Source organism: Gobius niger, assembly GCF_951799975.1.
Source record: "Gobius niger genome assembly, chromosome: 12".
NCBI lineage: Eukaryota > Metazoa > Chordata > Actinopteri > Gobiiformes > Gobiidae > Gobius > Gobius niger.
In genome coordinates, this window is record NC_136863.1 from 24,184,635 (window position 1) to 24,210,772 (window position 26,138).

Below are 26,138 nucleotides of genomic sequence, written 5' to 3' on the forward strand. Positions count from 1 at the left end.
CTTCACCAAGAAAAAAAAGTCACTAGTAGAAGCAGAAGAATAAGTAGTGACTAAAATAGTGATACAAGAAATATATAAAAAGTGCTATTACTTCAGAATAATACTGCATAGAACAAGTCCTGTATGATTTAACAATGCAGTTGCTTCAAAATGTTACTCAAACAACATTTCTTTCCTCAAACACTGAAGCACCTTTCAATTTCCTCAGATCTGACGGGGATAGAAAGTGACCTTTGCTACTTAAGAAAAAGCAAAGGGAGTTTTCTTCCCTCACCCAGTCGCCTCGTTTCACCCCCGGCTGCCTCGCCTCCAGCAGTCATGTTTCCAATCTAACCCAACACGCAGCGACGACACAGTTTGTCCGAGAAGAAACGACTCAATTAACCAGGGGCCGTGAATGGGACGCTAACGCTGCCAATGCCGTATCCCACATAGGCACAAAGGGAGGAAGTCCGTCAACAGGCGATTGAAACGTATATAGGAGAGTTAAATATGTCCACTGGTTCACAGGCTTGGAAGTGGCATCAAGGTCATTCACAGTGTTTCTTATGAAGATCTGGAGGCCACTTAAGATTTTGCTTTGTGCACAGGGAGTTGTGATGATGCATTCAAGTCATGTAGGACTTTGAAGCGGGCCAAGTTGAAGAACAGGCAGAAAGCGGAGAGCTAGTTTGAGCAGGGCTAGTGTTGTGAGACTGTGTCCGAATGTCCACACTATTCCCTATACTGTGCGCTATATACTGTACAGTGGGGAAAAAAAGTATTTGGTCAGTTTCACATAGACATTCTATTGGATTTTGGCCAAATACTTTTTTCCCCCACTGTATATAGTGGTCACGCCATTGAGTAGTGGTGTCCGAAAAGTAGTGCACTCTAAACTTCCCACAATGCATTCTGAAAAGCAAAGACGACGACTTAAAGTGATGACTTAAAGGCACACTGCGTGACATTTTGGACTATACTTTGGACTATTTTAATCCCGTTTTATGAATAAACCACTTGTTATGAATTGTTATGATGAAAAGCTGCTAATGTTAGCTGCTAACTTGTAGCTTGAACTGTTAAATGATTGATAGCTTCCACTCTGAGGCAAAAAGGCCAAAATCCGAGTCGTTTGTGTAAAAATCCATGTTAAATAAAACTGATCCGACTAATATTTATCCATAAATATTAAACTGACACTTGAACTTGGTCGGTCTCTATTGCAGAAACGCATTACCAAAGTTTAGATCTGTGAGTGATTCGGACACGCAGCTCTCTACTTTCTACACGTCATAGCACACGTGAAAACTATAGCGTCACTGTAAATCGAACAACATACAGTAATTTGAAGTCCAGTTTAAAACCTCTTAACAACCGCCTTAACCAAGTGCATTTTCTCCAGTTCAGCTTTAACCAAATCCAAAAGGTCACTGCCTATTGGCCAGTGCAATGCCTCATTTGAAAGCCAAGACCTACAAAAGTCATCTAATTGAAGTTTTTTTTTTTTTAATTGCTTTGTTTTGGGGGGTTTTGCCACATTTTCATCCCTTTGTGTCACTTTTTTGTTGAATTCGTGTCACTTTTCTGTTGCTCTTTTGTTGCATTTTCATCCTCTAGTTTTTGATGCTACTTTGATGCTTTTTTTCAAGAAGCGTTTAAGATTTGGGAAAAGCCAAACAGGAGAAATGTGCTTGATGTAGGTGGGCGTTAAGAGGTTAAAAATAAAGGATTACTTTATTGTCCCAGTCAGAAAATAATTCACTTCCTGTGTCTGACCCATCCTTCAATGCAGGAGCAGTGGGCAGCCGGAGTGCAGTACGCAGGCCACCTCTTGAGCCAAGTTCATGATCAGTAACTAGCTTAAGGATTAGCCTATTGCTCATGTTTTGGTTTGATGGGGGGACCGTAGAACACCTAGGAAACCCACAAAGGCATAGGGAGTAGAAACGTGCAGTGAGCAAAGCATTAGTACTATCAAACTCAAAACTATGCATGCAATCATTACTGCAATGTCATGCCCAATTTGAAACCAGCGGTCTGGAACAGTCCACTCCATCACCACAGCAGCAGAACCAAAGGCCCATCAGTCTCCCAAAGTCTAAGTCCTGAGGGAGACACTGTCCAGAACAGATCTATATTGCATTCTTTCTTCAAAACAACAAAACAAGTGGTGTTTTGTTTCATTGGCGTAGTCCTGCATATATAGTCTGTCTCTCACTTCCTCACTCAAAACGCCAGCTCGCACTCCAGCACACCTCATACGGAGGGAACCATAGAGTTTCTTCGGGTTTAATAATGAGTAACACATCATTATTACAATCTTACACTTCTTTGGTTAAACATGCATTATTGATCAGCTGTTTCACTTCCTGTTGTTCCCTTGATCTCACAAGTAGCCCCTCCCACTCTCACTCCTCTTGCTCCCCTTCGCTGTGTAGCTGTTTCAATAAAGAGATTAAAACAGTCCACTTGTGGCTGTAGTGAAGCGATTGAGAATTATATTACTTTGTGATGACTTTTTTCAGCGAGGGCCATATATTGACATAGATCGGTGGTCAGTGCATTCAAACATTCAACTGGGTGTATTTAAGAGACCCAGTTGAATATCTGGGTCAACTGACATTTAAACCGTACCCCACACCTTTATTTAGTTACTTTTTGAGGTCTTAATTGTCTGGAATTAAGGTAAAAAGTACCATCTTTGGTGATGTGTGTCAATAAAACAAGATGCCTGAGGGTAGGGATGCACAGATCCGACACTGGAAAAAATACAATATTGAGTATCGGCTACAAATATCCCATACTGGACCGATGACAGTTTTGGCTCTCAGCGCCTTAAAAACACAACCTTTACCACCTAAATCTAATTGAATATGGGCATGCTGTAAGTCATTGTAAAGCTCAGAACCAGGGGAATTCAATTGCTGAGTTGGTTTTGTATTCTTGATCACCGCGCAAACTTCTGTCGTTAGCAATAGCATGCTAAAGCTAGCAGGAGCATCCTAATGCTAAAGAAAACAAATAGCTGGGTCAGAAACTATGATAGACATACCTGAAGTGGCCTGTAAAATTGTCCACTGCTGAACCCAAGTGTTTTTATTTTAGTTTAAGAAATAACATTGTAATGATCAGATCACTTCATGTGAGTTATATTAATGTAACCTAAAGCCATATACTCAAGGATATTTGTGTAGAAAAGTCCAGTGATCCTTAAATTTGTTAAATTTGTATCCAATAGTTTATCAATAGATATATTTGATCTGATTGATCTGTAACATGACAATAAAATATGAGTTTATTGAGTTTACAGTGGAGAAGAGTCATTTATTCACAACGATTACATTTATTCAAGACACTTTTGACATAGTCTCTTGGTATTGGTAAATCTCGGATATCGGCAGATACTCAAACCTCGGTATCGGTAGCGGGCCTCAGGAGTTGCATTTTGGGAACAATTCAAAGTAAAAGCCACTGGTGAAGATTCATAGATTACTCAAAGATGCGCTAAAAAGTGGATTTTGCATAACACTCCCATTGTGCTGGCGGCATTTTTTTTCCTACATCTTCAGACATATTTTCAAGACACATTCGGTCTATGACACATAGGTTAACACATTGCGACAGATGAGCTCGCCGCACTGCTCTCTGTCCATCCACCTTCACCTGTCCCACAGCGGGACGTCCTGGGTAAGGAGCCGATCGTTGCCAAATGCTAATTGCTTTTTCACCTGCGCGCCCCCGCCCCGCTGCGCCTCTCCATCAGCCCCCCATCACAATCAGAGCTCATTATCAGATGGCCTGCCCCCTGTCCCGTCGGGGAGCGGGGACTATTTTTGAGAGATGGCCTAATTGAAATGAGCGGCGGGACGCAGGAAAAATGGATCCGCTGTGATGTCCTTCGTTAACCTTGACACAGTTGTGCTTGATATTCCCCGGCTACTGTGAAAACTCATCGTGACAGATGGGCACCGTTAATGAGAGCGGCACAAACAAAGCTATTGAATTTGTCTGGTCTTAATTAATAACATGATGACAGGTTGGGCAAAACAATGTGCAAAGTAAACAACGCAGTCAAAGTTTGGAACCGTACATCAATGTCTTTTAAACAATCCTTTGGGGATAATTAGTAACTGACAGCAATAATGCAACACTTCTATCTGTTTTTCCTCAGAGAACCAGTAAATATTATGACTCCCACTAAAAGGAAGTGCTATTTTCAAATACCGTTATAATGCACAATCCAAGCAAATAATACAGCATTTTATTTGGGTAAAGTCTAACATGGCTCTATACGGTTTGGACAGATTAACTGACCGCCCGTGTGTGAGTGAGCCTGTGCATCTGGAAGCTATTATCACTGGTTTTGTGTCGTATCGTTCTCAGACACATCACTGACAACCCCAAATCACCCAATCCTGTCTTTCTTCGCCTCGTACAGTTGGCCGTAATTGTTTTACCCTTAAAAACTTAACCTTTTACGGCTTCGCATGCCTCACCTCGTATTAGCCGAGTGCTTATGACCCGAGGCCTCATATTAACATAACATGCACCACACCTGCCCAACACGGAGGAGGCTCTCATGCCTGAGGGGAACATGCCTGTGTGACGTGTGTGTGTCTGCTAACTGTCTAGAAAAAAAGAGCCTAACAAGTCCAGGAGTAGACTGCAGCCCTGTTGGACTATGTGTTTTATAGGAATTCTGAGCTTTTTTCAAATTTTATTTAACTTAATTTCACTTTTCAAGAATGAACTTTCTGCTCTGTTTGCTCAATGGCGAGCTTAGTTCCTTCCAAGATCTGATCTACGCGCGCAATATTGTTGCACAATTTAACTTAACGTTTAAATGGTGATGGTGTTCTACATTGCCCAATTAAACAATTTAAAGCTGCAATATGCAACTTTTTATATGATATTTGTTTTTTATAGTTGTGTGTATTTGTCCTTGTAGTGACCCAGCTGCTGTATGAGTGGTCAGCATGGCGCCTTTACATTCCATCATAGTGGTCTCTCTCCAGGAACAACTGTTTGGAAGGTTTTCACTGCTGATGGAGCCTCCCACCAGAAAACCTACAAAACCTGGAGCATCCTTTAAAGATAAGATGAGACAATCACAAAAATATTAGCTGTTGTCTTCGTATGCCATAAAACTGCACATTCAGAATTCACATTAATAAGCCTGTCAGAGTTCAGTTAATTTCACTTTTAAATTCATAGCTGTGTGTACAGTATTTCCTCATCTGCTCCTCTCCTGCCACCAAGGCGTGTTGTCCCGGGACCCCCTGCTAACGTTAGCTTGTAATGTCTCTGATCGAGGAATTTAGGCCCGTCCTGCTGCTACTGAACCCCATTGAAGCTGATCTGGATAAGCGGATCAGACTAATGCCTGGAGCGTAATGTAAATGTCCTGTAAATAGACCCTTCCAATGCCTTTGTGCCGCTAACATCTGCCTAAAGCGTCTTCACATTCACCTGCTCTGATCCCCTCCACGTTGAATGGATGGTCGAGGACAATGCTCTTAAATGGGGGACGATGAGAACCTAATGCGTCGCTTTATACTGGACTTTTTTTTTCCTTTCCTGCGTCACTTTTGGGGAGGATTTTTTTTTTTTTTTACACGGGGCAGCTGGAGCAGAGAGGGACCACACACTCGCGGGACAATTGAAATGGCCCTCCACCAGCTACTCCACAGGGGCACCACTTGTTCCTGCTCCCAAACGGGACAGGACACCCCCCTTTTACAAGCCTCACGGGCCACCCGGATCTGCCCCGTCATCCATTACAGCAGTGGCAGCGGCTGGAGGAGCCAAAAACTGAGGAGCTCGAGCACAAGCACTGCCGGATAGAGACGTACAGGTGGTCTGGTCTGAGAGGAAATGGATTTCGTACTCGGGGCATTTCGAGTCATATTGAGCACTGTCTTCAAAGTTCAACTGGACAAAAGTGTCTCAAAAGATGCACGATGTTTGCACTTTGCCACCATGGTTTTTGAAACTTACGTCAAACATCTTTATCACTATCTTACACAATGTTGGTTAGAAATGTCCGTATTGATATAAAACAGCCAAAACAAAATATCCAATAGTTCCACTTCCTGATCCTCCAAGTGGCTTAGCATAAGCCCTTCCCACCGGCCTCCTCTCCTCTTCTCTGTGCAGCTGGGTGAGGGTGGAGGGGGGTTGAGGCGACCATCTTGGATTAAGCTATGGCGAGTGTTTTTAGGAGAAGCTTTTTGGGACATGTCACCATGCTGCTAAGAACAGCCACTGGGGAAGATTCAAAGATTACTCAAAGATATTCATGCGGCTTGACACGTTGCTCCAGGTGTGTTTTTGTAAAGAGAACAACACTGTAACATGTAACGGTGGAGGGACAAGCATTATGCCCCCTTGCAGAAAGTGTTTGTAGACATTGGTGAGGAAAAAAAGAGAACGTCTGCAGCCTAGAGATCATAATCCAAGAAAATTAATTGCCTCGTGAAAGCTAATATACAAAGCTAAAACATATATGAGGAAGACTGGGAGTTTCACCCCATGTCTGCTTGCATGTCCTCCAGGTGCTCTGGTTTCCTCCATCACTAAACAACAATATGTATAGTAGGGTCCTCCCAAGGGCCAGGACTCCTTGGAAAGAGATTTAAATTCTTAGTGGGCCTTTCCTGGTTGCTTAAATGTCAAATGAAAAGTATATGGCCTTTAAAGCAGTACTAAATAACTCAAGTCTCAGAGGCCATGAGCGACACTGCAGATGTTGCAGCATGCTACGGTTTTTTACTCATTAATTGTCTGTGAGAGTAAATACTACGCTGACAGAAAAGACAAAGGGAGAGAGGGATATTGTACATCCAATTACACATTGGAGATATTTCTTTTTAACTCAACCATGGCTGTAAAAATACTGTTCAGGTGGCGCTAGCCCGCAATTAGCTTTGCCCGTTAGCCTGTTAGCTTCTTCTTCGTGATTCCATTAGTGTGTATTGCGGCCTCTGACCCGAGGTTTCAATTGTGTTTTTCTGGACAGACACCAAGAGGAGATGAAAGACCCTCCCATTAACACTTGTATTACCCCCAGAGGGACTACGAAAGGGATTTATTAAGGTAAACAAGTAACTTAGTACTCCTTTAAGCCTCTAAATCCAATCTGCTTTACAAAAAAAGGATGCATGTAATACATCAGATGCCCTGCCACGACTCACTTTATTTATCTGAACTTTGCCCTCAACTGGAATAACCGTCTCTTCTACAACCACACGTTATTGAAAATGCCCCTCTCTGCCCATCATCTAGTACCCCATTGGGCAGTGGAGGGGGACAGTTTGCTGATGGATGTGGCACGGTGCCAACGGGACACCAGCAGAGACAAGATGGTCGCCTCAACCCCCACCCCACCCTAACCTCCTCCAAAACAGCCCGTGCACTACGCTCATCTTTCACCCACCCAGGACCAACAAAGAGCGGCGAGGATTAAAAATTGCGCTGGGGGGACAGACAGTGGAAGACATGAGGTTTTAGAGAGGGGAGGGAAGGGCGGGGGTGAAAGGGGCAGAAAAATGAGAGATTAAGAAGAGGGGCAAAAAAGGGGGGGGGGGAAAGGTTCAAAACTTAAGGAATGCACGAGGCGGAGAAATAATTAGATGATAATCAATTGAATTATACAAAATGTCAAAGCCAGTGGTCAAAATGCGCTATGTCCATTGACCATTACACAACTACCATATTCCTCATTTGATTGAGGACAGGAGGAACTACTTACTAGCAGATTGATGTAGGACAGGATGGCACAGTGACTAATGTATAATGTGCTTTGACGACCTCCTCCGGGATCAATCACTCTCTTTGGGTCTAACCTTGATGTGCCAGCAGAGGAAAGCACTCGCTATGCACTTTAAATAAACATAGCTGACACTTACAAGCAAAATTATCTTTGGGATGTGCTGGAGGAGGCTTTGCACGGTGGTCACACTCTCCCATCATCAATACAAGTAAAGATCTTGATGACGAAATGAAAGCACAACTGGATGTTTTGACATTGTGGAAGCATCTGGTCTCATCCTGGTAAGTAAAGAGTATAGAAAATTAAAAATAATATAGCCTTTTCTTAAGTACTACATAATGTATAGGTCCCCCACTAACACCTACATATGAACTTCGGGGGGCCAGTTGTTGTTGAGGTCATAAGAGTAAATCACATGTCGTTGTCCCACCACAAACCGCCCCATTACCCCCCTCTCCTCCCTACGAACCCTTCGCTTGTCAGCGTGACGCGTCCTGCATGCTGTCACTGGGACAAATCACTGTCCCACCACCGTGCGTCACGCTTTAATGCCTCTCCCTCCGTCTGGAAAAGTACCCCCCACCCCCTTGTTTTCTCTGCCACTGCAAACCCCCCCCCCCCACCCCCCGCCTTTGCCCCGTCGACCCTCTCACACACACCCCTCTGCTGCTGTAGTCGCCCCCTTTGCTTTACTGTTACCAAACAACTCTCAGCTCCCGACAATGTGATCCAACCCCGAGGCCTCCTCAGCTGACCTCCGCCGGGCCGCACCCGCCGCTTTCCCCATCGAACCCTGCTCTTCTTTCAGACGGGCAGAGAAAAGGTGACTGGATGCGGTGGCCTCTGTGTATGTGTCTGTGGCTGACTGAATGCCGTTGAGCCTAATGCCCACTAATCTGGTCATCAAATACCCCCCACCTCCCGATATCTGCTCCCCTTTAAACAACGGGACGGTCAGTGGGCAAAACTGGGGCCACTGCAGACTGGTTAGAATAAAGGGACGAAGGCTACAGATACCAGAGTGCTAGTGTGCAGCGGTTTTATAAATGTACAGTTCTTTGCACAATATACTTTAATACAGGTACAAAAAGAGTTTAATTGAAAAAAACGAAAAAAACAAATGGACATTAAAAACAGGTTCTTTGCTTTCACACACCTGGGACGTTGAACCAAAGACAGCGCTGTTCCTATACATCCACCGGGAGGAAAACGTGTCCAAAAACCGATGTACATCATCTGAAAAGGCCCCCTCAACATCACGGGACCAACTCTGAGGAACACTGCATTAAGTGGGCAGTCGAGATGGTCAAAAACACACTGGTCTGATGTAAAAGAAAATGTTTTACTGTTGTTAGGGTTTGTAAGTAGGTAGCAGCGTACATCACTGTGTTCTTGTTTGTGCTAATAAAACGAGTCTTTGGTGTTGGGAAATGTAAAACCCGCCCAGTCAATCCTGAACTGAATCTTGAAATAAGTCAAATTCTGTCCTTCATTTCAGAGTCCAGTCACAAGAAATCTGTCCATGGGGAAAGATATTTACACTTAATAAAGTCAAATAAATCACTGCACTCAAAACTAAATGAATGATCTCAATTTACTTGTTGCTTCATCTTAATTTAAGTGTGCATATCTTGCCCTGTGCATAGATCAAATCAAAGACAAATTTACCCTTTTCAAGAAAATGTCACTTATTTCAAGATTCGTTTTTTGCAGTATTGCTCCGAAGCACAAACTTATCAGCTTTTAGAGTCTTTCAAATAGATTTTTTATTTCAAATTGAGATTGATAAATACGATCTCGAGACAATCCGGCATAGGCACAAATGTACAAATGTGGTATATACTAAGACAGATGACTTACACATATGACTTACGGTATACTGTGTGTGCTGTACATTGGCACTTATTAAGTGAGTTAATTTCTTAATCCCCGCCTTAGCCAAGCATATTTTCTCCAGTTCGGCATTACCCAAATCTAACAGCTTCCTGCCTTTCGAGCTTACCACTTATAGGCCAGTGTAAAGCCTCATTTGAAAGCTAAGGCCTGATCGCAACTTTTTTGACGCATTTTTTAAGCGATTCTCCCGTGTTTTCTTTTTTGTGTGTGTGTGTGTGTTTTGGTCACTTTTTCATCACATTTCGTCACCTTTTTGACGGTCTTTCGTGGCTTTCTCGTTGATTTTCTCGTGTGTTTTTGTCGCTTTTTTGTTTCTTTAATGTTCCAGCACATTTTTGTTCCTCGTTTGCCACTTTTTTTTAGATGCCAAACTGGAAATGTGCTCGGTTCCTGTGGGGCTTAACAGGTTAAAACTATCATTTGCAAAAATATACTGTATATTCTACTCTGACAGGACAACAGAGGAGGAATCGTTATTGAAACAAATGCAGCCCAACTTTTGTAGGACGTCCTGGGTCCTTGGACTTCTGCTGTGACTGACAAACTGTGACTGAGATCCATCTGTCTGCGCGTCCGGTTGGACAACACAGCACCACAGACAACACAGTAGGAGTGTTTGGTAAGATATGAATTGAAGGCTATTATTAAATTATCCATCTGAGTCAGTGATTGTTGTTTTACACTGGCGTATGTTCAAAATGAAGATAAGTAGAAAAAAAAATAACAGATATTTTCATTCGCCACCCCTCACCCCTCCCCACACCACGCACATACGTAGTATCCTGGCATGGCCCATTCATAAAAATCAACAGACAGATGGTGCTATGGCTCTCCTTCATAAAACTGATATACTTTGGTGCTGAGGCCACGGTGGAGAGCTGAAGTTGAATCACAGCCAAATATTTTCTTATCATTCCTTCTACAAAGATCCAACGAACCAGATCACTGTCTTCTCTGGCAGAACACCACAGAAGGCCGACTAAAAGAAACACACCTTACTTTGCAGTATTAATGTTAACACCCAAACCACAACAACAACCAGATAAAAATATATAATATACTACTGAAAATGATTATGAGAAACATTACATCACATTAACTATGGGCTTGTGATGTGATGGGGTATAGTGCATCGGACAGTGTTCCAGGAGATTCAGATGGACTTATACTCTCACTCAAGATAATCTGTTTCCTTATTTCTTTCCACTGAGCATCACAGTAGCCAAGCATGTTTGTTGTCACGTTGTCGTCCAGACTATTTTAAAAACTTAAATGACTTAAAACTTCCACGTTGCTCAAGTGCTGTTTTTCAAACTTGCGTCTCCTCATTCTTCCGTCCAGACAAGTCCAAACAGTCTCTGCTTTACTGTTTAAACAAGCTTTTAGTTTTACAGCTCCAAAGTTGAGACACCGCAATGACCATTTACCGTTCAGACAGGCAGATGTCAGGTGGACTCGTTCTATAAGAGCCTTCTCTCATAGAAATGGGGTCATTTTAAAGCATGGGAAGCAATTTTGCTATTGGACGTTCACTCAAAATAAATGTGTAGATGCACTGAACAGTATATAGTATATTGAAGTCAGTTTGCTTGTCTTGTTTGGCTGAGGAAGGTAAGGTATACAGTATTTGGATGCCTATATGTAAAATATATTGGTAATACAAATCATGCAATAAAAATGTGTGAATGAACGGGCTGCTTAATGGTTTGTCTATGTCGAGTCCAGGGTGTACTCCTCTTACCACACACGATCAATCTTTAATGAATGAACACACTTGGACTATACAGGAAGAACATTTTACCAGTACTTTTGCATCAGATAGTTGAAATAACTGATCCAAAACCACTAATGTTCCTCAGATAAAATAATTTCCTTAAAGCCACAACGCAGAACATTCCAGTTTATATATCACTGCATACTTACTGCATGTCACAAGGGAAACTTAACTGTATTAAAACTCCACCCATAAACAACATGCCAGTGGGCTATCAACATTAAGCATTTGGGAGAGAGGACCAGGGGTATTTGAACCTCACATTTGGCTACACAAAAAGCAAAGCAGCAACATCTCCATGGAGACGAGCAGGTGATGTCTCGCTCCCAGGAAAAACGAATCTGGTAAAGAGGCTGGAAATTGCTGATACACACAGCAATTGCTTATTTCCTTTTGAATTCACAGGACTAGGCATGAGTAGATGTGGGTCAAAACGGGCTTTTGGATCAGACATCTATCAGCAGCTCTGTTTACAACCAGTAGTTTAATAAGTTGTATAACAGAAGCAGTTCCAGAAGGGCAGTTGTTGTTGCCAGATACTGTCTATCGAAAAATTTCTTGAGGCAGCTGAGTAGAGCATGTTCGAACATCTCCTGTTATGTGGCAAGAAAACCAATTCTGATTCTGATATGCTTGACAGATCCACTCACTTTGATGCCTTCAATTGAATATATTTGAGTGATCTCTCACTCATGCAGGAGTTTTCCATCATAGACAAAGCTTCGCAACATGTCATTTGCACATCCTGGAAGCAGGTTACATATGTCTCTATAATGGCTCAGTGTTTATTCACCTTGCTGGCAAATGAAGATCATTAGATGCTGACAAGACTTCTTGGGTGAGGGGCGAAATGTCCGCAACAATTCAGCTACCACATACAGATGACAGCTCATGAGCTACAGTTCAACTTACATTGCTGTAATCCATCCAAGTGATCAACAATACATATGTTGTAGGGCAGAAATGATTATGTTTGGGTTGGTATATTTTTCTCAGTGTCTATTAAATTGTCACTGAAATGTCACTGTACATAGGCCTGTCACGATAACAAATTTGAAGTTCAATATATTGAGGCAGGAAAGTACTGTGATAAGCGATATTACTGACTCTACCGATTCGGTCAACTCTCAGGCATACAAATGACAGTAAACCTTTGTTCTAAAAGTGCATAATAATATCCTTAAATACCACACAAGCTGCAATAAACATGAAATATAATGTAACTCAATTTTTCTTTTACAAAGAAAAAATAGTAGGGAAATGCTAATAAATGTATGTCGATATAGTCATTATCGTGACAGCCTTTACTGTACATGATCGAAAACTAAATACACAGTAACCTTGAAAGAATCCATGAATGAATAAGGTCGAAGTCAAGACCGCACAACTTTAATCTGAGCTCAACATGGCACCAGAAGAAACACCCAGAAGGGCTCCCAACCCCAACCACGCTTGAACAAGGTATGCAGATTCAATAAACAGTTTGCCAAATAAAAGGAGACTAAAACATTACATCTTCAAGAAATATAGTTATACCACGGTAGACCCAACTCAAAAGCTCCATTCAAAAACGCGATTTGAACTTGCGTATCCACCTGACGCTGCTGCGCAAAGTGTATAAACATCCTCAACACGAGCGCGTCTTGGCCAAAATGTGACCGTTTGGACACCCCCCCTCTCCGTGAATGTTTGGCCCCAGGTCCAAGTCAAGTGAGGACAGAACATGACCGGGAGCTGTGCCTTACCTTGTTGGCAGGCGAGGATGAAGTGCGCAGCCAGTAGCAGCCCGTAGTAGCCAAGCGTCTCCATGTTGTGGCAAATCTCTTTAAAATTTCAACCCTCCCGGTGCGGTTAAAAAAAAAAAAAGGAAGGGAGCAGGTCCCGCGGTTTGGGTCCTCACTGCGCCATGTCGCCCCTTTCGATCTCTCTCTTTTTTTTTTTTTTGCCTCCCGCTTGGCTCCCGGGTATACAGTACAGATCCAAGTCCCGGTGCGTCGCCGCGCTCAGTCCGGTGAGCTCCACATGCACCGAGTGACTGAGAGAGGACGAGCCCCGGAGCGGAGCAGTGTGCACCGCCCACAGCACCGGCCCGCACTTCTTTCACTCCGCGCACCCGGGACCAGGGCAAGACGGCTATTCGATGAGATTTATCTATTATAAAAGGTTGACAATCTTTGGCAATGACAATGGGAGGGGCAGAGAAGTATAGGCGAGCTGGGCAAGCGTAAAGTACAGGCGACAGTGGAGCAATTACGCGCGGGATATAGCGGTAAATATGCCATTGAGAGCTGATTGAAAATGCTTACGTAGCCTATTATGAATAAAGATCAAGCTAAATACATAGTCTATTGCAAACAAACAAATACCCTATGATGTTAGTAACAATTATGGCTGACTATTCCAAGGGCGCATCGAGACTTTTTTTTAATAGGGTGTGCCCCCCCCCCCCCCCCCCTACTATTAGTAGTATTAAAAATAATACTACTAATAGTAGTATTATTTTTAATAAAATAATACTACTACTAATAACAATAACAATACAACAACCACAAAAAGATATTATATCAAAAAAGCACTCTAATTTACTATGCTTTATAAAATCTCAGCGATGGCAGATCTCAAATTGAAAAATCTCAGACCTCAATGATTTTGTAATATAATGTGGCAGCCAGTTGATAAAGTATAAATGGCCAAGCTATAGCTATAAACACTAACTCCAAATTTACCTCATTAACTTAAGACAGAAATGCACAAAATGTCAGGAATTGAGATCACGCCCACACCGGCATGTCTCATCTTCCCCCTTTAAAGACACGTATTGATACTTGAAGCTTTTCCATCAATTGAAAGCACCCCCCAAAACCTAATTACAGGCGTCACCCTCTTCACTCCTCTCCACACTGAGGCAGAAGTGCTCCGTTCGGGACAGGGGGCGCGCACACATGGACTGTTCCCATAGTGAATGGGGATTTCTGGGTCACTGCTGATGTCCCGTCTCTGTTTTGAATTTCGAAAGGTGGCGGTGTCTGGAGGGTCAGCGGGGCAATAGACCTCATGATCCTTCAGCACATACACTTAAGGAGACTTGTCACTCCATTATTCCATAAAGGCAGAGATAATGGCCCCCCACTAGTGCTGTCCTCTCTGCAGTGGGCCGGGCAGATGACTCTATATAAGAACTAGACCCATATTGGGGAGGCAGGGATTTCACTTTGAGTACATATTTTTAAATTGACAAGACTTTGCTATATTCATTTACCAAGTGTGACTAAAACAGGCACAAAAAAAAGTGCAACTATAACAATATCGCCACATATAGGGTCATACATAGTGAATATGAAAAGTTTGTGTCGGGATGCACAATTAATCACAAAATTGAATTGATATTGCAAATTGAATGGTTGCAATTAGAAGATTGCAAAAAGCAGCACAATTTTTTACAAGCAATAATACATTGTGTTTTCATTCTTCAAATGTTAATGCTACTAAAATATTAATTGACAGAAGCACAGCAATAGCGTGGGAAGATCAATGTAGCATGAGATTTAACATAGTAGTTATGGTTTTTGTATTGTAATTGCAATACAATAACCAAGTTTAAAACAGAGCTCTCACCAATCATTCTACTTCTATTCATGATAAAATGAATGAAACCCTAACCCAGTATGTGAGCTGGGATAAAATATCGTTTTGTAGTATATAACAATACGACGGTCTTATACATATGCAAAAATTTTATCACTCATTGGAAAAAAGTAAATGTTTTTGACTTAAAGATGGTCTTGTTAATGTCATTTTTGGCGCTGATTGGTTTAAACAAAGCCATACTTGACAATTTCACTTTTCAAAAATGTTTTTTTCAGTGACTTGATATACATTGTATTCATTTCCTCAGCTTGTGCTTTCTTATTCAGCTCATTCAGGGTAAAGTATTGCAGTTTGCTATAATGACAAATACTAAATGCATTACTGTATTGCATCGCTATATGTCTCGTATCTGGCTAAAAGTATCGCTTTTGTGGCAATACGATACATATATCGTATTGCCACAAAAGCGCATCATCGCCAGCCCTATAACTAACACCAGGAAAAGTGCTGAGCTCTTGAAATACATAATTTCAAAAAGACACTCTGATAAAATTGAAAAATCAAATAGAAAAATCAAATAGAAAAAATATGAAATAAAAAAACATACAAACATATATGAAAAAAGCTTATAGAGCATATCATTATAGCTCATACTACATACTGTATAAAAACGCGGGTCCCAAATGACCAACGACCCCGCCCCCTGCCCTGGAGTTGTTTTCTCTCGCCTCTCATCCCTCCGTTGTTGCATCGCACCCCTTTCTCCAACTATTTTATTGAAAAATCTCCCCTTAGCTCCGTTTCCACCACTGCCTCAAATTTTTTTTAACCCCACAATAAACTAGCAGGACGCCCCTTCCTTTATCTGTGCGAATACATTTGCATAATTTACTCTGGATTATCTGTAATTTATGCACAAACTGCTTTCCACTTGTTAGGGAGAAGGTTTTCAAGGAACGCTCATAAAATAGCATTGTACTCTTTGGCACTTTTGGGGGAGAAGTTGAAACGGGGTGTGTAAAAGTATTCCCAAATCCCATACGTTTTGCCATTTTGGGAAGAAAAATAGGTTAAAAAGTTGTCATCAAAAGTTCAATGTTCCTTTTTGAAATAAGCACGGTCAAAATAAAACTGAAAGCTAGACATACTTTGCAATAACATGTCATAATATGTGATGTGATGAATAAACATATTTATCAACTGTTTGTAATTAAAGCTGCACTGCGGAACATTCCAGGTCATATGTTTCTACTTATGGACAAAAGCTGATTAATAAATATGCTGGCGATACCAAAATTGTTAGATGACAGAAATGTTCTTTTACAGAGGGTTGTCAAAATAGAGCATTTATTTAAACCTCAAATTTGCCTACCTGTATAGTCAAAGCCAAGTAGCGACATCGCCATAGAAACGAGCTGGTGCTCGTTTCCCAAAACATCCCCCACCCCCAAAACGTTTACGAGTCACGTCTGAAGATAGGCGAGCCCACTCAAAGTAACAACATGTTTTTAAAGCATTATTTTTACAAACAAAAACACCCAAAGTTGAAACAATGCTTATATTTGATTCAGTTTATAGGGGGAAATGTTCCGCAGTGTGGCTTTAAAGGAACAGGCCACCGTTTTTCCATACTGAGATATGTTCTTACCTGAGCTTAGACAAGTTGATGCATACCTGTCTGGTCTTTGTGCGTGTCCTTGGAATTCCTATAGCTCCAAACGTGGTGAAGTAAGAAGCGACCACGGCTTCTTACTTTACCACGTTTGGAGCTATAGGAATATACTGGGAGAGGCCAAATGCTAACAACATCTTTGGACATTTTGTGTAACTGAGGGCAAACAGTTATTTCATACTGTGATATGTTCTTACCTGAGCTTAGACAGGTCTACATACCTGTCTGGTCTTTGTGCGTGCCCGTGGAAAAGCCTGGTAGCTTCCAACTTCACCCCTGTTTGGAGCTATAGGAATATCTTGGGAGAGGCCAAATGCAAACAACATCTTTGGTCATTTTGGGGGGATGAGGGCACGCACAAAGACCAGACAGGCACATATTAACTCGTTTAAACACGGATAAGAACATACTGTATCTCAGTACCAAAAAACGGTGGCCTGTTCCTCTAAATCTCCTGACGAGCCACCCATTAAACAATGTTTCATGACTTTGCTGCAACCTGGACTGGATAAGTAGTGATTTTTCCCGGAAGCTTTCACTGGCCTCAAATGACCTCTCCGGTGAAACTGTCTATAGACACAGTGGGATTTTGGCCTCTTTTACCTATTGACAGAGACTCTCTTTCTCACAGTGCTCCGCCCACATCAACAAACAGAAACAAGAGCGTCATATAACAGCAGATACGGTGGACAGACCTGGTGTGAGTGCAGTTCATGGTATTGACTTTGGAAGAGGGACCACAGCCGCAGGACAGTCACCGATCCAGGAAGTGGACCAGGAGGATGAGGCCGGGACTCTGTGAACACGAGCAACGAGGAAATGTTGAGAAAAATGAACGCGATATCAGATAAAACACAGACAGACAGACAGACAGACAGACAGACAGACAGACAGACAGACAGACAGACAGACAGACAGACAGACAGACAGACAGACAGACACTGTACATATAAATTCATACATAAAATGACAGCTGGTTTTGCCCATCATTTAAAGGCTCACAATGCAACTTTTTTATGCAAAACAAGGATACGTTTATTTCAAGTTTTTAGGATCTCTGACTGATTTCTGTTTTTGGAATGGAATGCATATGTAACCATGGATACGATTCAAACAGTGAAAACCTAAAAAAACAATCCTGGAGTGTCCTACAGACCATCAGGATGGTACGTAAAGGCGCTAAGCTAACCACCCAAGCATCAGCCTCCCCTGGGTCACTGAAAGGTCCAATACGGATTAATATCAACCTTTTTTTAACATATAAAATTGCATAGCACACCTTTAATTCTTTCCAAATAACACGCTATTGCAAAAATGTCTGCTAAGTACAGCAAAACAGTCTCTGTCTTACAATATTTGGTAATTAATTAAAAAGCTCACAATTGCCAAGGGTGTAAACAAAAGAAGGGTTTTTATTCTTTTAATTAATATACAAAGTAAGCTGGAAAATAACCAAACAAAAGAATGAGGGATGTTATAAGACACATTTACAAAGTGCTCTGTCGACACATTGGTCGAGTTAGGCGTTTAGACTTTTCGCAGTGGGATTATGATGTGTCACTTCCTAACTCAGCACGTGTGTGGGCCCTCGCGGATCCCCGCAGGGCAGTGAACCAGCCCAACGCCCTCTGACCTCTGACATGTGTGAAAGTGGGGGTGTGTTATTGTACAGTGTAATGAGTCTGACCCCGTTACCTCAATCCTGTATCCAACACAAAGAGATTATCTCCAATCTGCTCCTCTGAGTGAGAGCTATATCAGATCCACCGACACCATGTACTGGGCTTTAAACAGGAGTCAATGCGAGTCAATAGAGTATAATTGAAATGGGCAGCTATGGCAGAGTGAGTGTCCATGTAGGCAGGGAAATCAACAGGCGGTCAACTCAAATGGGACATACATTCTTTTGCTTTTAACATAGTTTCATTATGGCTCCCTGCCATGACATTTTGCCACATTCGCACATGTATAAAATCCTGTTTAATTTGGTTTCTACTACTGAACCACTGTATATCCTGGATTTTGTTCATAAGATAAAACACAGACATGTCCTCCACATTTTTAGTCCATGAACCATCACCTGACACGAAATGCGCAGTATCAAAAAAACATGCCGTGCCTTTACAGAGCCATGGATTTGTTAGCATGTTGTATAGATATTAATGAAAGGTTGTAACTTTAAGTCAGACAATTCTGTGCTGACGAAACATCGAGATCAAATCAGCACATTCCTTGGTGGTAAAATGATGGTGGTAAATAAATATTTGGAACTAAACATTTATTCTACTTAGGTACAACACAAGTTTATATGCCACAATTATGCATGTTATAAATACAAGAATAAGTAAGTAAGTGGTTTATTTGTCATTGTACAACTGTACAAGGAAATTGTGTTCAGGTGTTTGTCCTGAGCCGCTGTGACTGAGCTGCGCCACCACTATGGACCAACCTAACCAGCATGTTTTTGGAGGTAGGGGAAACCTACCTTTCCAGAGGAAACCTGGCTGCCTGTGAGACACTGGTATCAGTCTCTCATTGGAGAATATAAAAAGAAAATAAAGCAATATTCATGTGTTCCAACATATTACCTTTGCTTGCTCTTTAGCTATGTTTGTGCGGCAACTCTTCCTTCCCTCCCTCGCAGCAGCAGAACCGTTAACCATCTCAGCCTTGGCTTCTTTTCCTTTTCACCTCCTCTAGTGTCTAAATCAAAGATATAATAATTCTCCTTTCACCACATCATACTGTAGCTCTAAGCACTGAGGTTTATCAGTGTAATTTATATTTCTGCCAAATGTCCTATTCAACTATATTTGTCACAAACATTTGGTAAAGATTATTAAATAAAGTGGAATATTCAGAACCGCCACCATCAATAGAGCCGAGCAGGGTGGGGTTCATACCGTGTGAATACAGATCTCAATGGTCAGAAGTGAAGGTTAAAGGGGTGAAGCTCTCACAATCTGATGTCCTATAAAAGTCTATGAGGATGTCCCTGAGGGTTTGATCTGCTCTAATTGTGTGAATGGAAGTGTCTTTTCCCACGAAACCTCATCCGAGGGAGGAACCGCGAGCACAGAAAGGGATGCGCTCAGCAGGTTTGTCTTTTGTCAGTGCTGAGAAAGAGATGAGGCAGACTTCTCCACATCACAAACACATGTGCTGTTACTGCTAACAAATAACATGGGATTAATCAGGTTGTTATACCTCAAAGGTCGGATATGAACGACCGTTGAGGTGAAGAAATCAGCAGAGGCTTATAATGTCCCCTTTGCGTTTCAATGTTTGCAATGGATACATTTATTTTTAGTGGAATAACAATTTGTCAGACGTGTCTTCACTACTGTACTGTAGAGTTGAGGACTGGACTCAAACGTGACAAATGTTTGGGACTCGACTCTATCGTAGGACACGTGACTAGACATGAGGGTCAGTGGACTTGGACTTGTGTGGATCAAGGACTTGGACTGGCCGGCACGGTGGCGCAGCGGTTAGTGCTCGTGCTTCACAGCTAGGAGGTCCCGGGTTGGATTCCCACCTGGATGAGGGTCTTTCTCTGTGGAGTTTACATGTTCTCCCTTCATCTGCGTAGGTTTCCTCCGGGTACTCCGATTTCCCCTACCACTAAAAACATGTACAATAGGCCAGGATGAATGAGAGTGTGTTTGAGAGTGTGCATGGGGGACGACGGATGGAAATTTGCTTAAAGGAATAGGCCACCGTTTTTACATACTGAGTTATGTTCTTACCTTAGCTTTGACGAGTTCTTTAGGACCTGTCTGATCTTCACCCGTGCCTTCAGTCTCTCCCCCTCTCCTCTATAGCTCCAAAACTGGTCAAGATAGAAGCTACCAAGCTCTTCCACGTTTTCCCTTTTTAAATATGGTTACGTGAAGTGTTACACTACAAAGTATAATTACACAAAGTTAAACAATGTGGATTTTCTAAGCAGATAAAAGGGGGAACTATATTTTAAGGCGTAATAATACCAGGAGTAGTTCGAAATCCACGCAGTAATCTTCACTTTACTGTGTGTATGCGCTGTGTTTACGTGACTGAAGGCACGGGTGAAGATCAGACAGGTCCTAAAGAACTCGTCAAAGCTAGGGTAAGAACATATCTCAGTATGTAAAAATGGTGGCCTATTCCTTTAAGGCTACAATCCGGTGTGGCGTGTTTACATGCATGAGACCCTTGTATATTCATTAACATGCACTGTCCTGACCAATAAACCAATAAACTACACTAAACTTGCCACTTCTCATGTAATTTTTTCTGCCTATGTATTCTTTGACAGTCCAGAGTTTTTTTGTTGTTTAAAGGTAGTTTTAAACTGTAAGAATTGCAGGAGAGTTCACCGAAAAAACACAAGTGGAAAAGTGTCACTTGGACTCAAAAAACTTGACTTCAATATTGGTGTATTAAACCAAAAACTTTTTTTTTTTTTAAAGCAAAACTAGTTATGTTTTTGCACTTCTTTTACACTTTGCAAATACATGTGTGTAATGTAAACACATTTTCCGTGAGTAAATTGTATAATGGTCCTGAAGAAAGCAGCTTTTCAAGAGTAAACAGCTAAGGACCTTTGAGACCGACAAATGTCTTCTTCTGAAACACTGAAGAGGCCCCCCCACTTAGTGACTTAAACAGCTCCAATATGGTCTCACCTTACTCATCAATAGCACATAACCGTGAAGGAGTTTGAGAGCTACAACTTGGATAAACAAAAGAAACTGCTGAATGGAGTTGACTCTGCAGTTCCCGCTGCCTACAGCTGTTGTGTCTGTGTCTTGAGAAAAGTGCTTTGCCACAGTATGCAATCACAAAATCTTGTAATAATTAATGTAAAAAAATCCCCAAAAGTTGTATATATACGTATCAGTATGACCAAGCATGTTTATCCCCTGCAGAAGTCGTGTTGATTTAGGTGATGGGAACCAGCCTCTCTGCGTTCCCTCGGACTTTGAAGTTGGCTCTCAATTGTCAGGACGGTCCTGAATCGGCTGGCAGCCATTGACCATTTGGAAAGATTAACTGTTATTACGAGTGTCTTTGTGCATTTGGGTCAGCCTGGTGCATACCAGGGACCCAACAAAATGCCCCTCTCCAGCCTCTTGAGTGGAGGAGGCTTCAGACAACTGCAGGTCCGGCACTGCTTTCATCGTCACAAGCGCCCCATCGCACTAAGTGGTCTCTCAAACTCGGCTACACATTCCCTTTAGCCACACACACGGGCATACAATGGGAAAACTGCAGTATTTTGTGACAAACAGGGCAACAGATCACCTTAATAAAGCGAGAGGAATGTGTCTGACACTTCAATCTGTCCAACTTCAGGACCTCTCTCTCCAATGCCCAAGTGTCCTGGCCGTGCTAATGAGACGTGTACATTCAAACAATGATGCCTATGGGAAACACACGCTAGCGTCTTGTTTAGCATGCGGCTAACAGATGTGACTTCTGACCTCTCACACTTCACACTTAAACACAGTTTGAGCTGAAGCAGGAAAATCAGAGCAGAAAGTCGTTCGGTCGCTCTGACAAAGGGTTCTAGATATATGGGCCAATAGAAGAGCTGTCAGCACCAGAGGCCATGTGGAAAATCAGGAAGGAATGTCCAAAAGTGCAAAAAAGATTAAAGACAGAGTTCAACTCAAACAGGAAGAAAATGCACAACACCTCTACTGTAAGCCTCTTACAGGTTATATGACCCAAATGTGTTCCGGCAATATTTTTGTTTTAGAATTTACTGCAATGAATAGAGACTTCTCTGCAAGCATGGATTGTAAATAGGCTCAGCAAAAGCCAACTTCTTGTCCTTGTTTAGATGGAGAATTATTATTATGGAGAATTAGCTGTGTCTCAGCGCAAACCCTAACCCTAACACTAACCTATAACCCTAACCCTAAATCCCACAAAAACCCTAAGCCTGCCACTCCTACATGTATCCCTCTGGGCCTGGTAGGGCGGGCCTACTCCAGGTATATATAGGAATCATCATCGCTCAATCAATCAATCAGCGCTTACGGTTATCAATCAACAAATCACCTTTTTTTTTTTCTTAATTCTGATAGGCCCGTGACTGGTAAGCCCCTGGGCTCCAGCCCCTGCAAGGCCATTGGATAAGGTGGCTCTGCAAGTTTTTATATCTTGTTTTATGTTTGATTTATCATAGAATATGGACAGGAAGTGGCTTATGGAATGGCTCATAGCTCCTTACCGCTGGTGAGGAACCGCCTATGCTAAAGGAGATATGATAGGAAGCATACCGGCTCCTTTCCCGACCTCCTTCCTCACTGACAGCCCTATTCGGACGCTTCTTATCATGGCGGACGCTGATGCACATCCGGTTTTCCTTTGTTCCCAATTTGATTGATTCGGATTCAGCCTATATAGCTCACCAGTCCGGCTAAAAATCCCATTGACTTATCAGAAAAACTTACTGTATATCAAGAGTTTAAAAGAACAATAGCAGTCAATCAGCTAGGTGGTAACTCATGGACACAGTATTTCAAATTGAAGCTTTCTAAAACTTTATTAGCTGAAAAATGCTCTTAATATTTGAATTCTTAGAAAAGTCCATACTTACAATTAATGGGATTTTACTTCCAGCACCCACCAAAGGACCGGCAGTGGGCGGGACTTACTGATGAGAGACAGATTATCATTTAAACAAAAAATTCCAAGAAATTGCTGTAATATATTTGGTATGCGGGAAGAGTTTTCTGGAGAGACAGAGAATATTTGTTCTCTCTTGGCTATATTCTGAAAAGCCAAATACCAAATCGTTGTTTTAGTCTCACTTTATGCAAGCGGACATACCCTCAAAGGAAAAAAAAAAAACAGGCTGGCCATTTTGCTTGAACAGCCAGTCTGCTAGTTTCCCCTCCACGACTTTTTCCCAGACCCGTTGCATTTGAAGTTTATATTTTCACCAGCAGGGGGTAGCGCTGCAATTTCAGCCCTTAGCTGGTTGTAAACGAGCCTGAATTCGGAGCAATTTTTCAAAGTGCTCCTGGCTCTCCCTGAATGAACCTTCTCCCCCGGTCTAAAAAGGAGCAGTTTGGTGGAGACTGGGCGCACAAGAGAGCCACCTGACCGCGCCGGCAGCCAGACGAAACGCAGCCCAGTGCATTCGGAAAAGCTGCTTTATGTGTCCTCCTTGTTTGAAGCCGAGGGGAGGACAAGAACCAAGGAAAAAAAAAAAACTTTCAACTCCAAGCTGTAACGGCGAGTTTCCTAGCAACATAGAGATGTTACTGACGGGCTCCATGTTTTTAATGAGTGGCACAATTTCCCAACTTCCTGCCATGTCGCCTTTAATCTAACCTAACATTCGCCAGTGCAGCGCTTTAGCCCTATTGCTGAGCTTTTCTCACATAAAGCCAATTTGACCAGGGCCGTGTCTATGGGGTGGTTAGAGGGGGGCACAGGCCACCTCTGGAATCTGAACATAAGGGGGCCTGGGAGTCAGTATATTCATTTTATTTGACCTTTTGTAAGTTTTATTCAATTATACTTATAACACATGTGGGTAGATCTTTGATGATTTAACAGTAGCTGTACCTATACCATAAGACTAGTCTATATTTCTAGCTCCTTAAAATCTCCCCAAACCTGTTGAATCCAAATGCCTGGACAACACAAACGCCAAGACAAAAGTGTGAAAGCATAATGAATACACTGAAACTGCATTTTTAATTGTCACTGGTCTTCAAAGTTGCCCGTTGGTATTGTCTGTGGGTTTTGGGGGCTGGCCTGCTTCCGATGGCGAAGCTTAATTCATGATTTTTTTTTTTTCTTTTTCTTGGAGAGCCTTAGCACCGCAGAAGAAGCAGCGGACTCGCCTCTTTTCTCAGGGTGTCTGTCCCGCACAATGGACTTCCTCGGGCTGCAACACAAAAGAGGCTGGATCCATGAAAAAAAAACGCCAAATTCAATGGCATTCCTCGCCACAATGCGCTCCAAGAATATTCTCCCTCTCCCATTCAGCTGGCGGCATGATCGGAGGAGAGGACCAGGAAGTGATACGCATTGCGGGGAAATTGGCGATGAAGCTAGACAGCTGGATATTTATTTCACAGGTTAAGTAAGTAAAATTGTCCAGAGTGTCACAAAAATACTTATTTTTTTTTTGGTCATTATTTTTTGGATGCTTCAAGATTGGAGCCCAGACAAACTGAGCAAAGACGAAGACAGTTACAATCCTCAGCCAAAAAGCAAATCCTGCCAAATTCCTATTGGATCAAATTTAGACAGATCAATTAAGCAGTTGAATTGACTTGATTCAGGAAACAATACTTTGATAATACTTGGAGAGGTGTTGGTGATACTGTCAAACTCTTCTTTATCACTATCTTCCACTTTGTTGGTTAGAAAATGCTGGCTGAAACTTATCAGTAGTCCAGTTGATTCACTGCCTGGTCATTCAAGCGAACTAACTCTAAGCTCCTCCCACCCCCTCACCTTGCTCCCCTCTGTTGCGCATAAGAGTGTTTTTACTCTGCAATGACAGGATTAAGCTTAGCAAGAGAACGAGAGGTGAGGAAAGACCTGGGTAGGACCTCAGGAGGAGAATATTAGGAACAGCAGGACGTTTTTGGGAGCAGGGCAAAAAATAGCCTCTGGGGAAGATTAAAAAATGACTCAAAGATGCACGAGTAGGTCGAAACCCAGCTTCAGGTATGTTTTCCATAGAACATTGTAACAAAATAAACTGATTTAGCTTTAATAAATATCTGAACTTGGTGCAAAGTTGCCAATGTATCTACTGTACCACTTTTTCCCTTCGTGTGGGTTATTTAAGCATACCTCAATATCAATGGAGTGGACAATAGTGCATAGAGACCTACACAGGCAGACAACCATTTACTATAAAGTTCATTCATTCACAATAAACAATTTGGATTCACCAATTTAGCCTATACAATATTTGACTTGTGACGCGTGGTTCACTTGATACAATGAATGATAAGACCCGACATTAAAGGATCAAAAACCGACGTCACCTCTCGCGTAAAACCCCAAAACTCGTGAGGCCCCGCTTTCACGATCTGTTCTCATTCTGAAAATCAAGATCAAGCGAGCTTTTGCCCTGAACCTTTCCCCTTACAGATTCAACCTGGGCAATGGTTTAGTAGTTTAGTACAGCAAGATGCGGCCAACCCTTCATCTCCTCAGATACTTGGTTTATGACTTTAACGGCTCTTTAACTCCGTATGATTTAGTCGCGGTTTAGCCTAGAGCTGCTTATCGCATCCTCTGAGCAGGTTTTTTTTTTTTGGGGGGGGGTATTTTGGGGCGTGGGGGCACTGTGCGAAAAGGCAGCAGTAGGGGACATTGCGCCACTATTATGATCCTTGCCAGCTTATTGCCGCCCCGAGGAAGCTAATACAACAAAGGACCATGGCAAAAACCTCTAGTGAACGTCCCGGGACTCTCCGCCTAATCCTGCC

At 42.2% G+C, this 26,138-nt stretch overlaps 2 protein-coding genes across 4 annotated transcripts in view; one reads left to right on the forward strand and one right to left on the reverse strand.

The window, feature by feature from the left end:
• The window catches only part of ptprz1a (protein tyrosine phosphatase receptor type Z1a), a 72,853-nt gene extending 59,321 nt beyond the window's left edge, over positions 1-13,532 (reverse strand). For 2 of the 3 annotated variants that reach the window (XM_079567667.1, XM_079567666.1), the window contains exon 1: positions 13,169-13,532. In XM_079567667.1, the coding sequence (XP_079423793.1) occupies positions 13,169-13,232 (64 nt within the window). In that variant the 5' untranslated portion in view covers positions 13,233-13,532. The remainder of the gene's footprint in view (positions 1-13,168) is intronic. The other variant, XM_079567668.1, reaches the window with a different exon arrangement.
• The window catches only part of LOC306971420 (troponin I, fast skeletal muscle-like), a 164,658-nt gene that overhangs the window by 75,015 nt on the left and 63,505 nt on the right, over positions 1-26,138 (forward strand). The window lies entirely within an intron of this gene.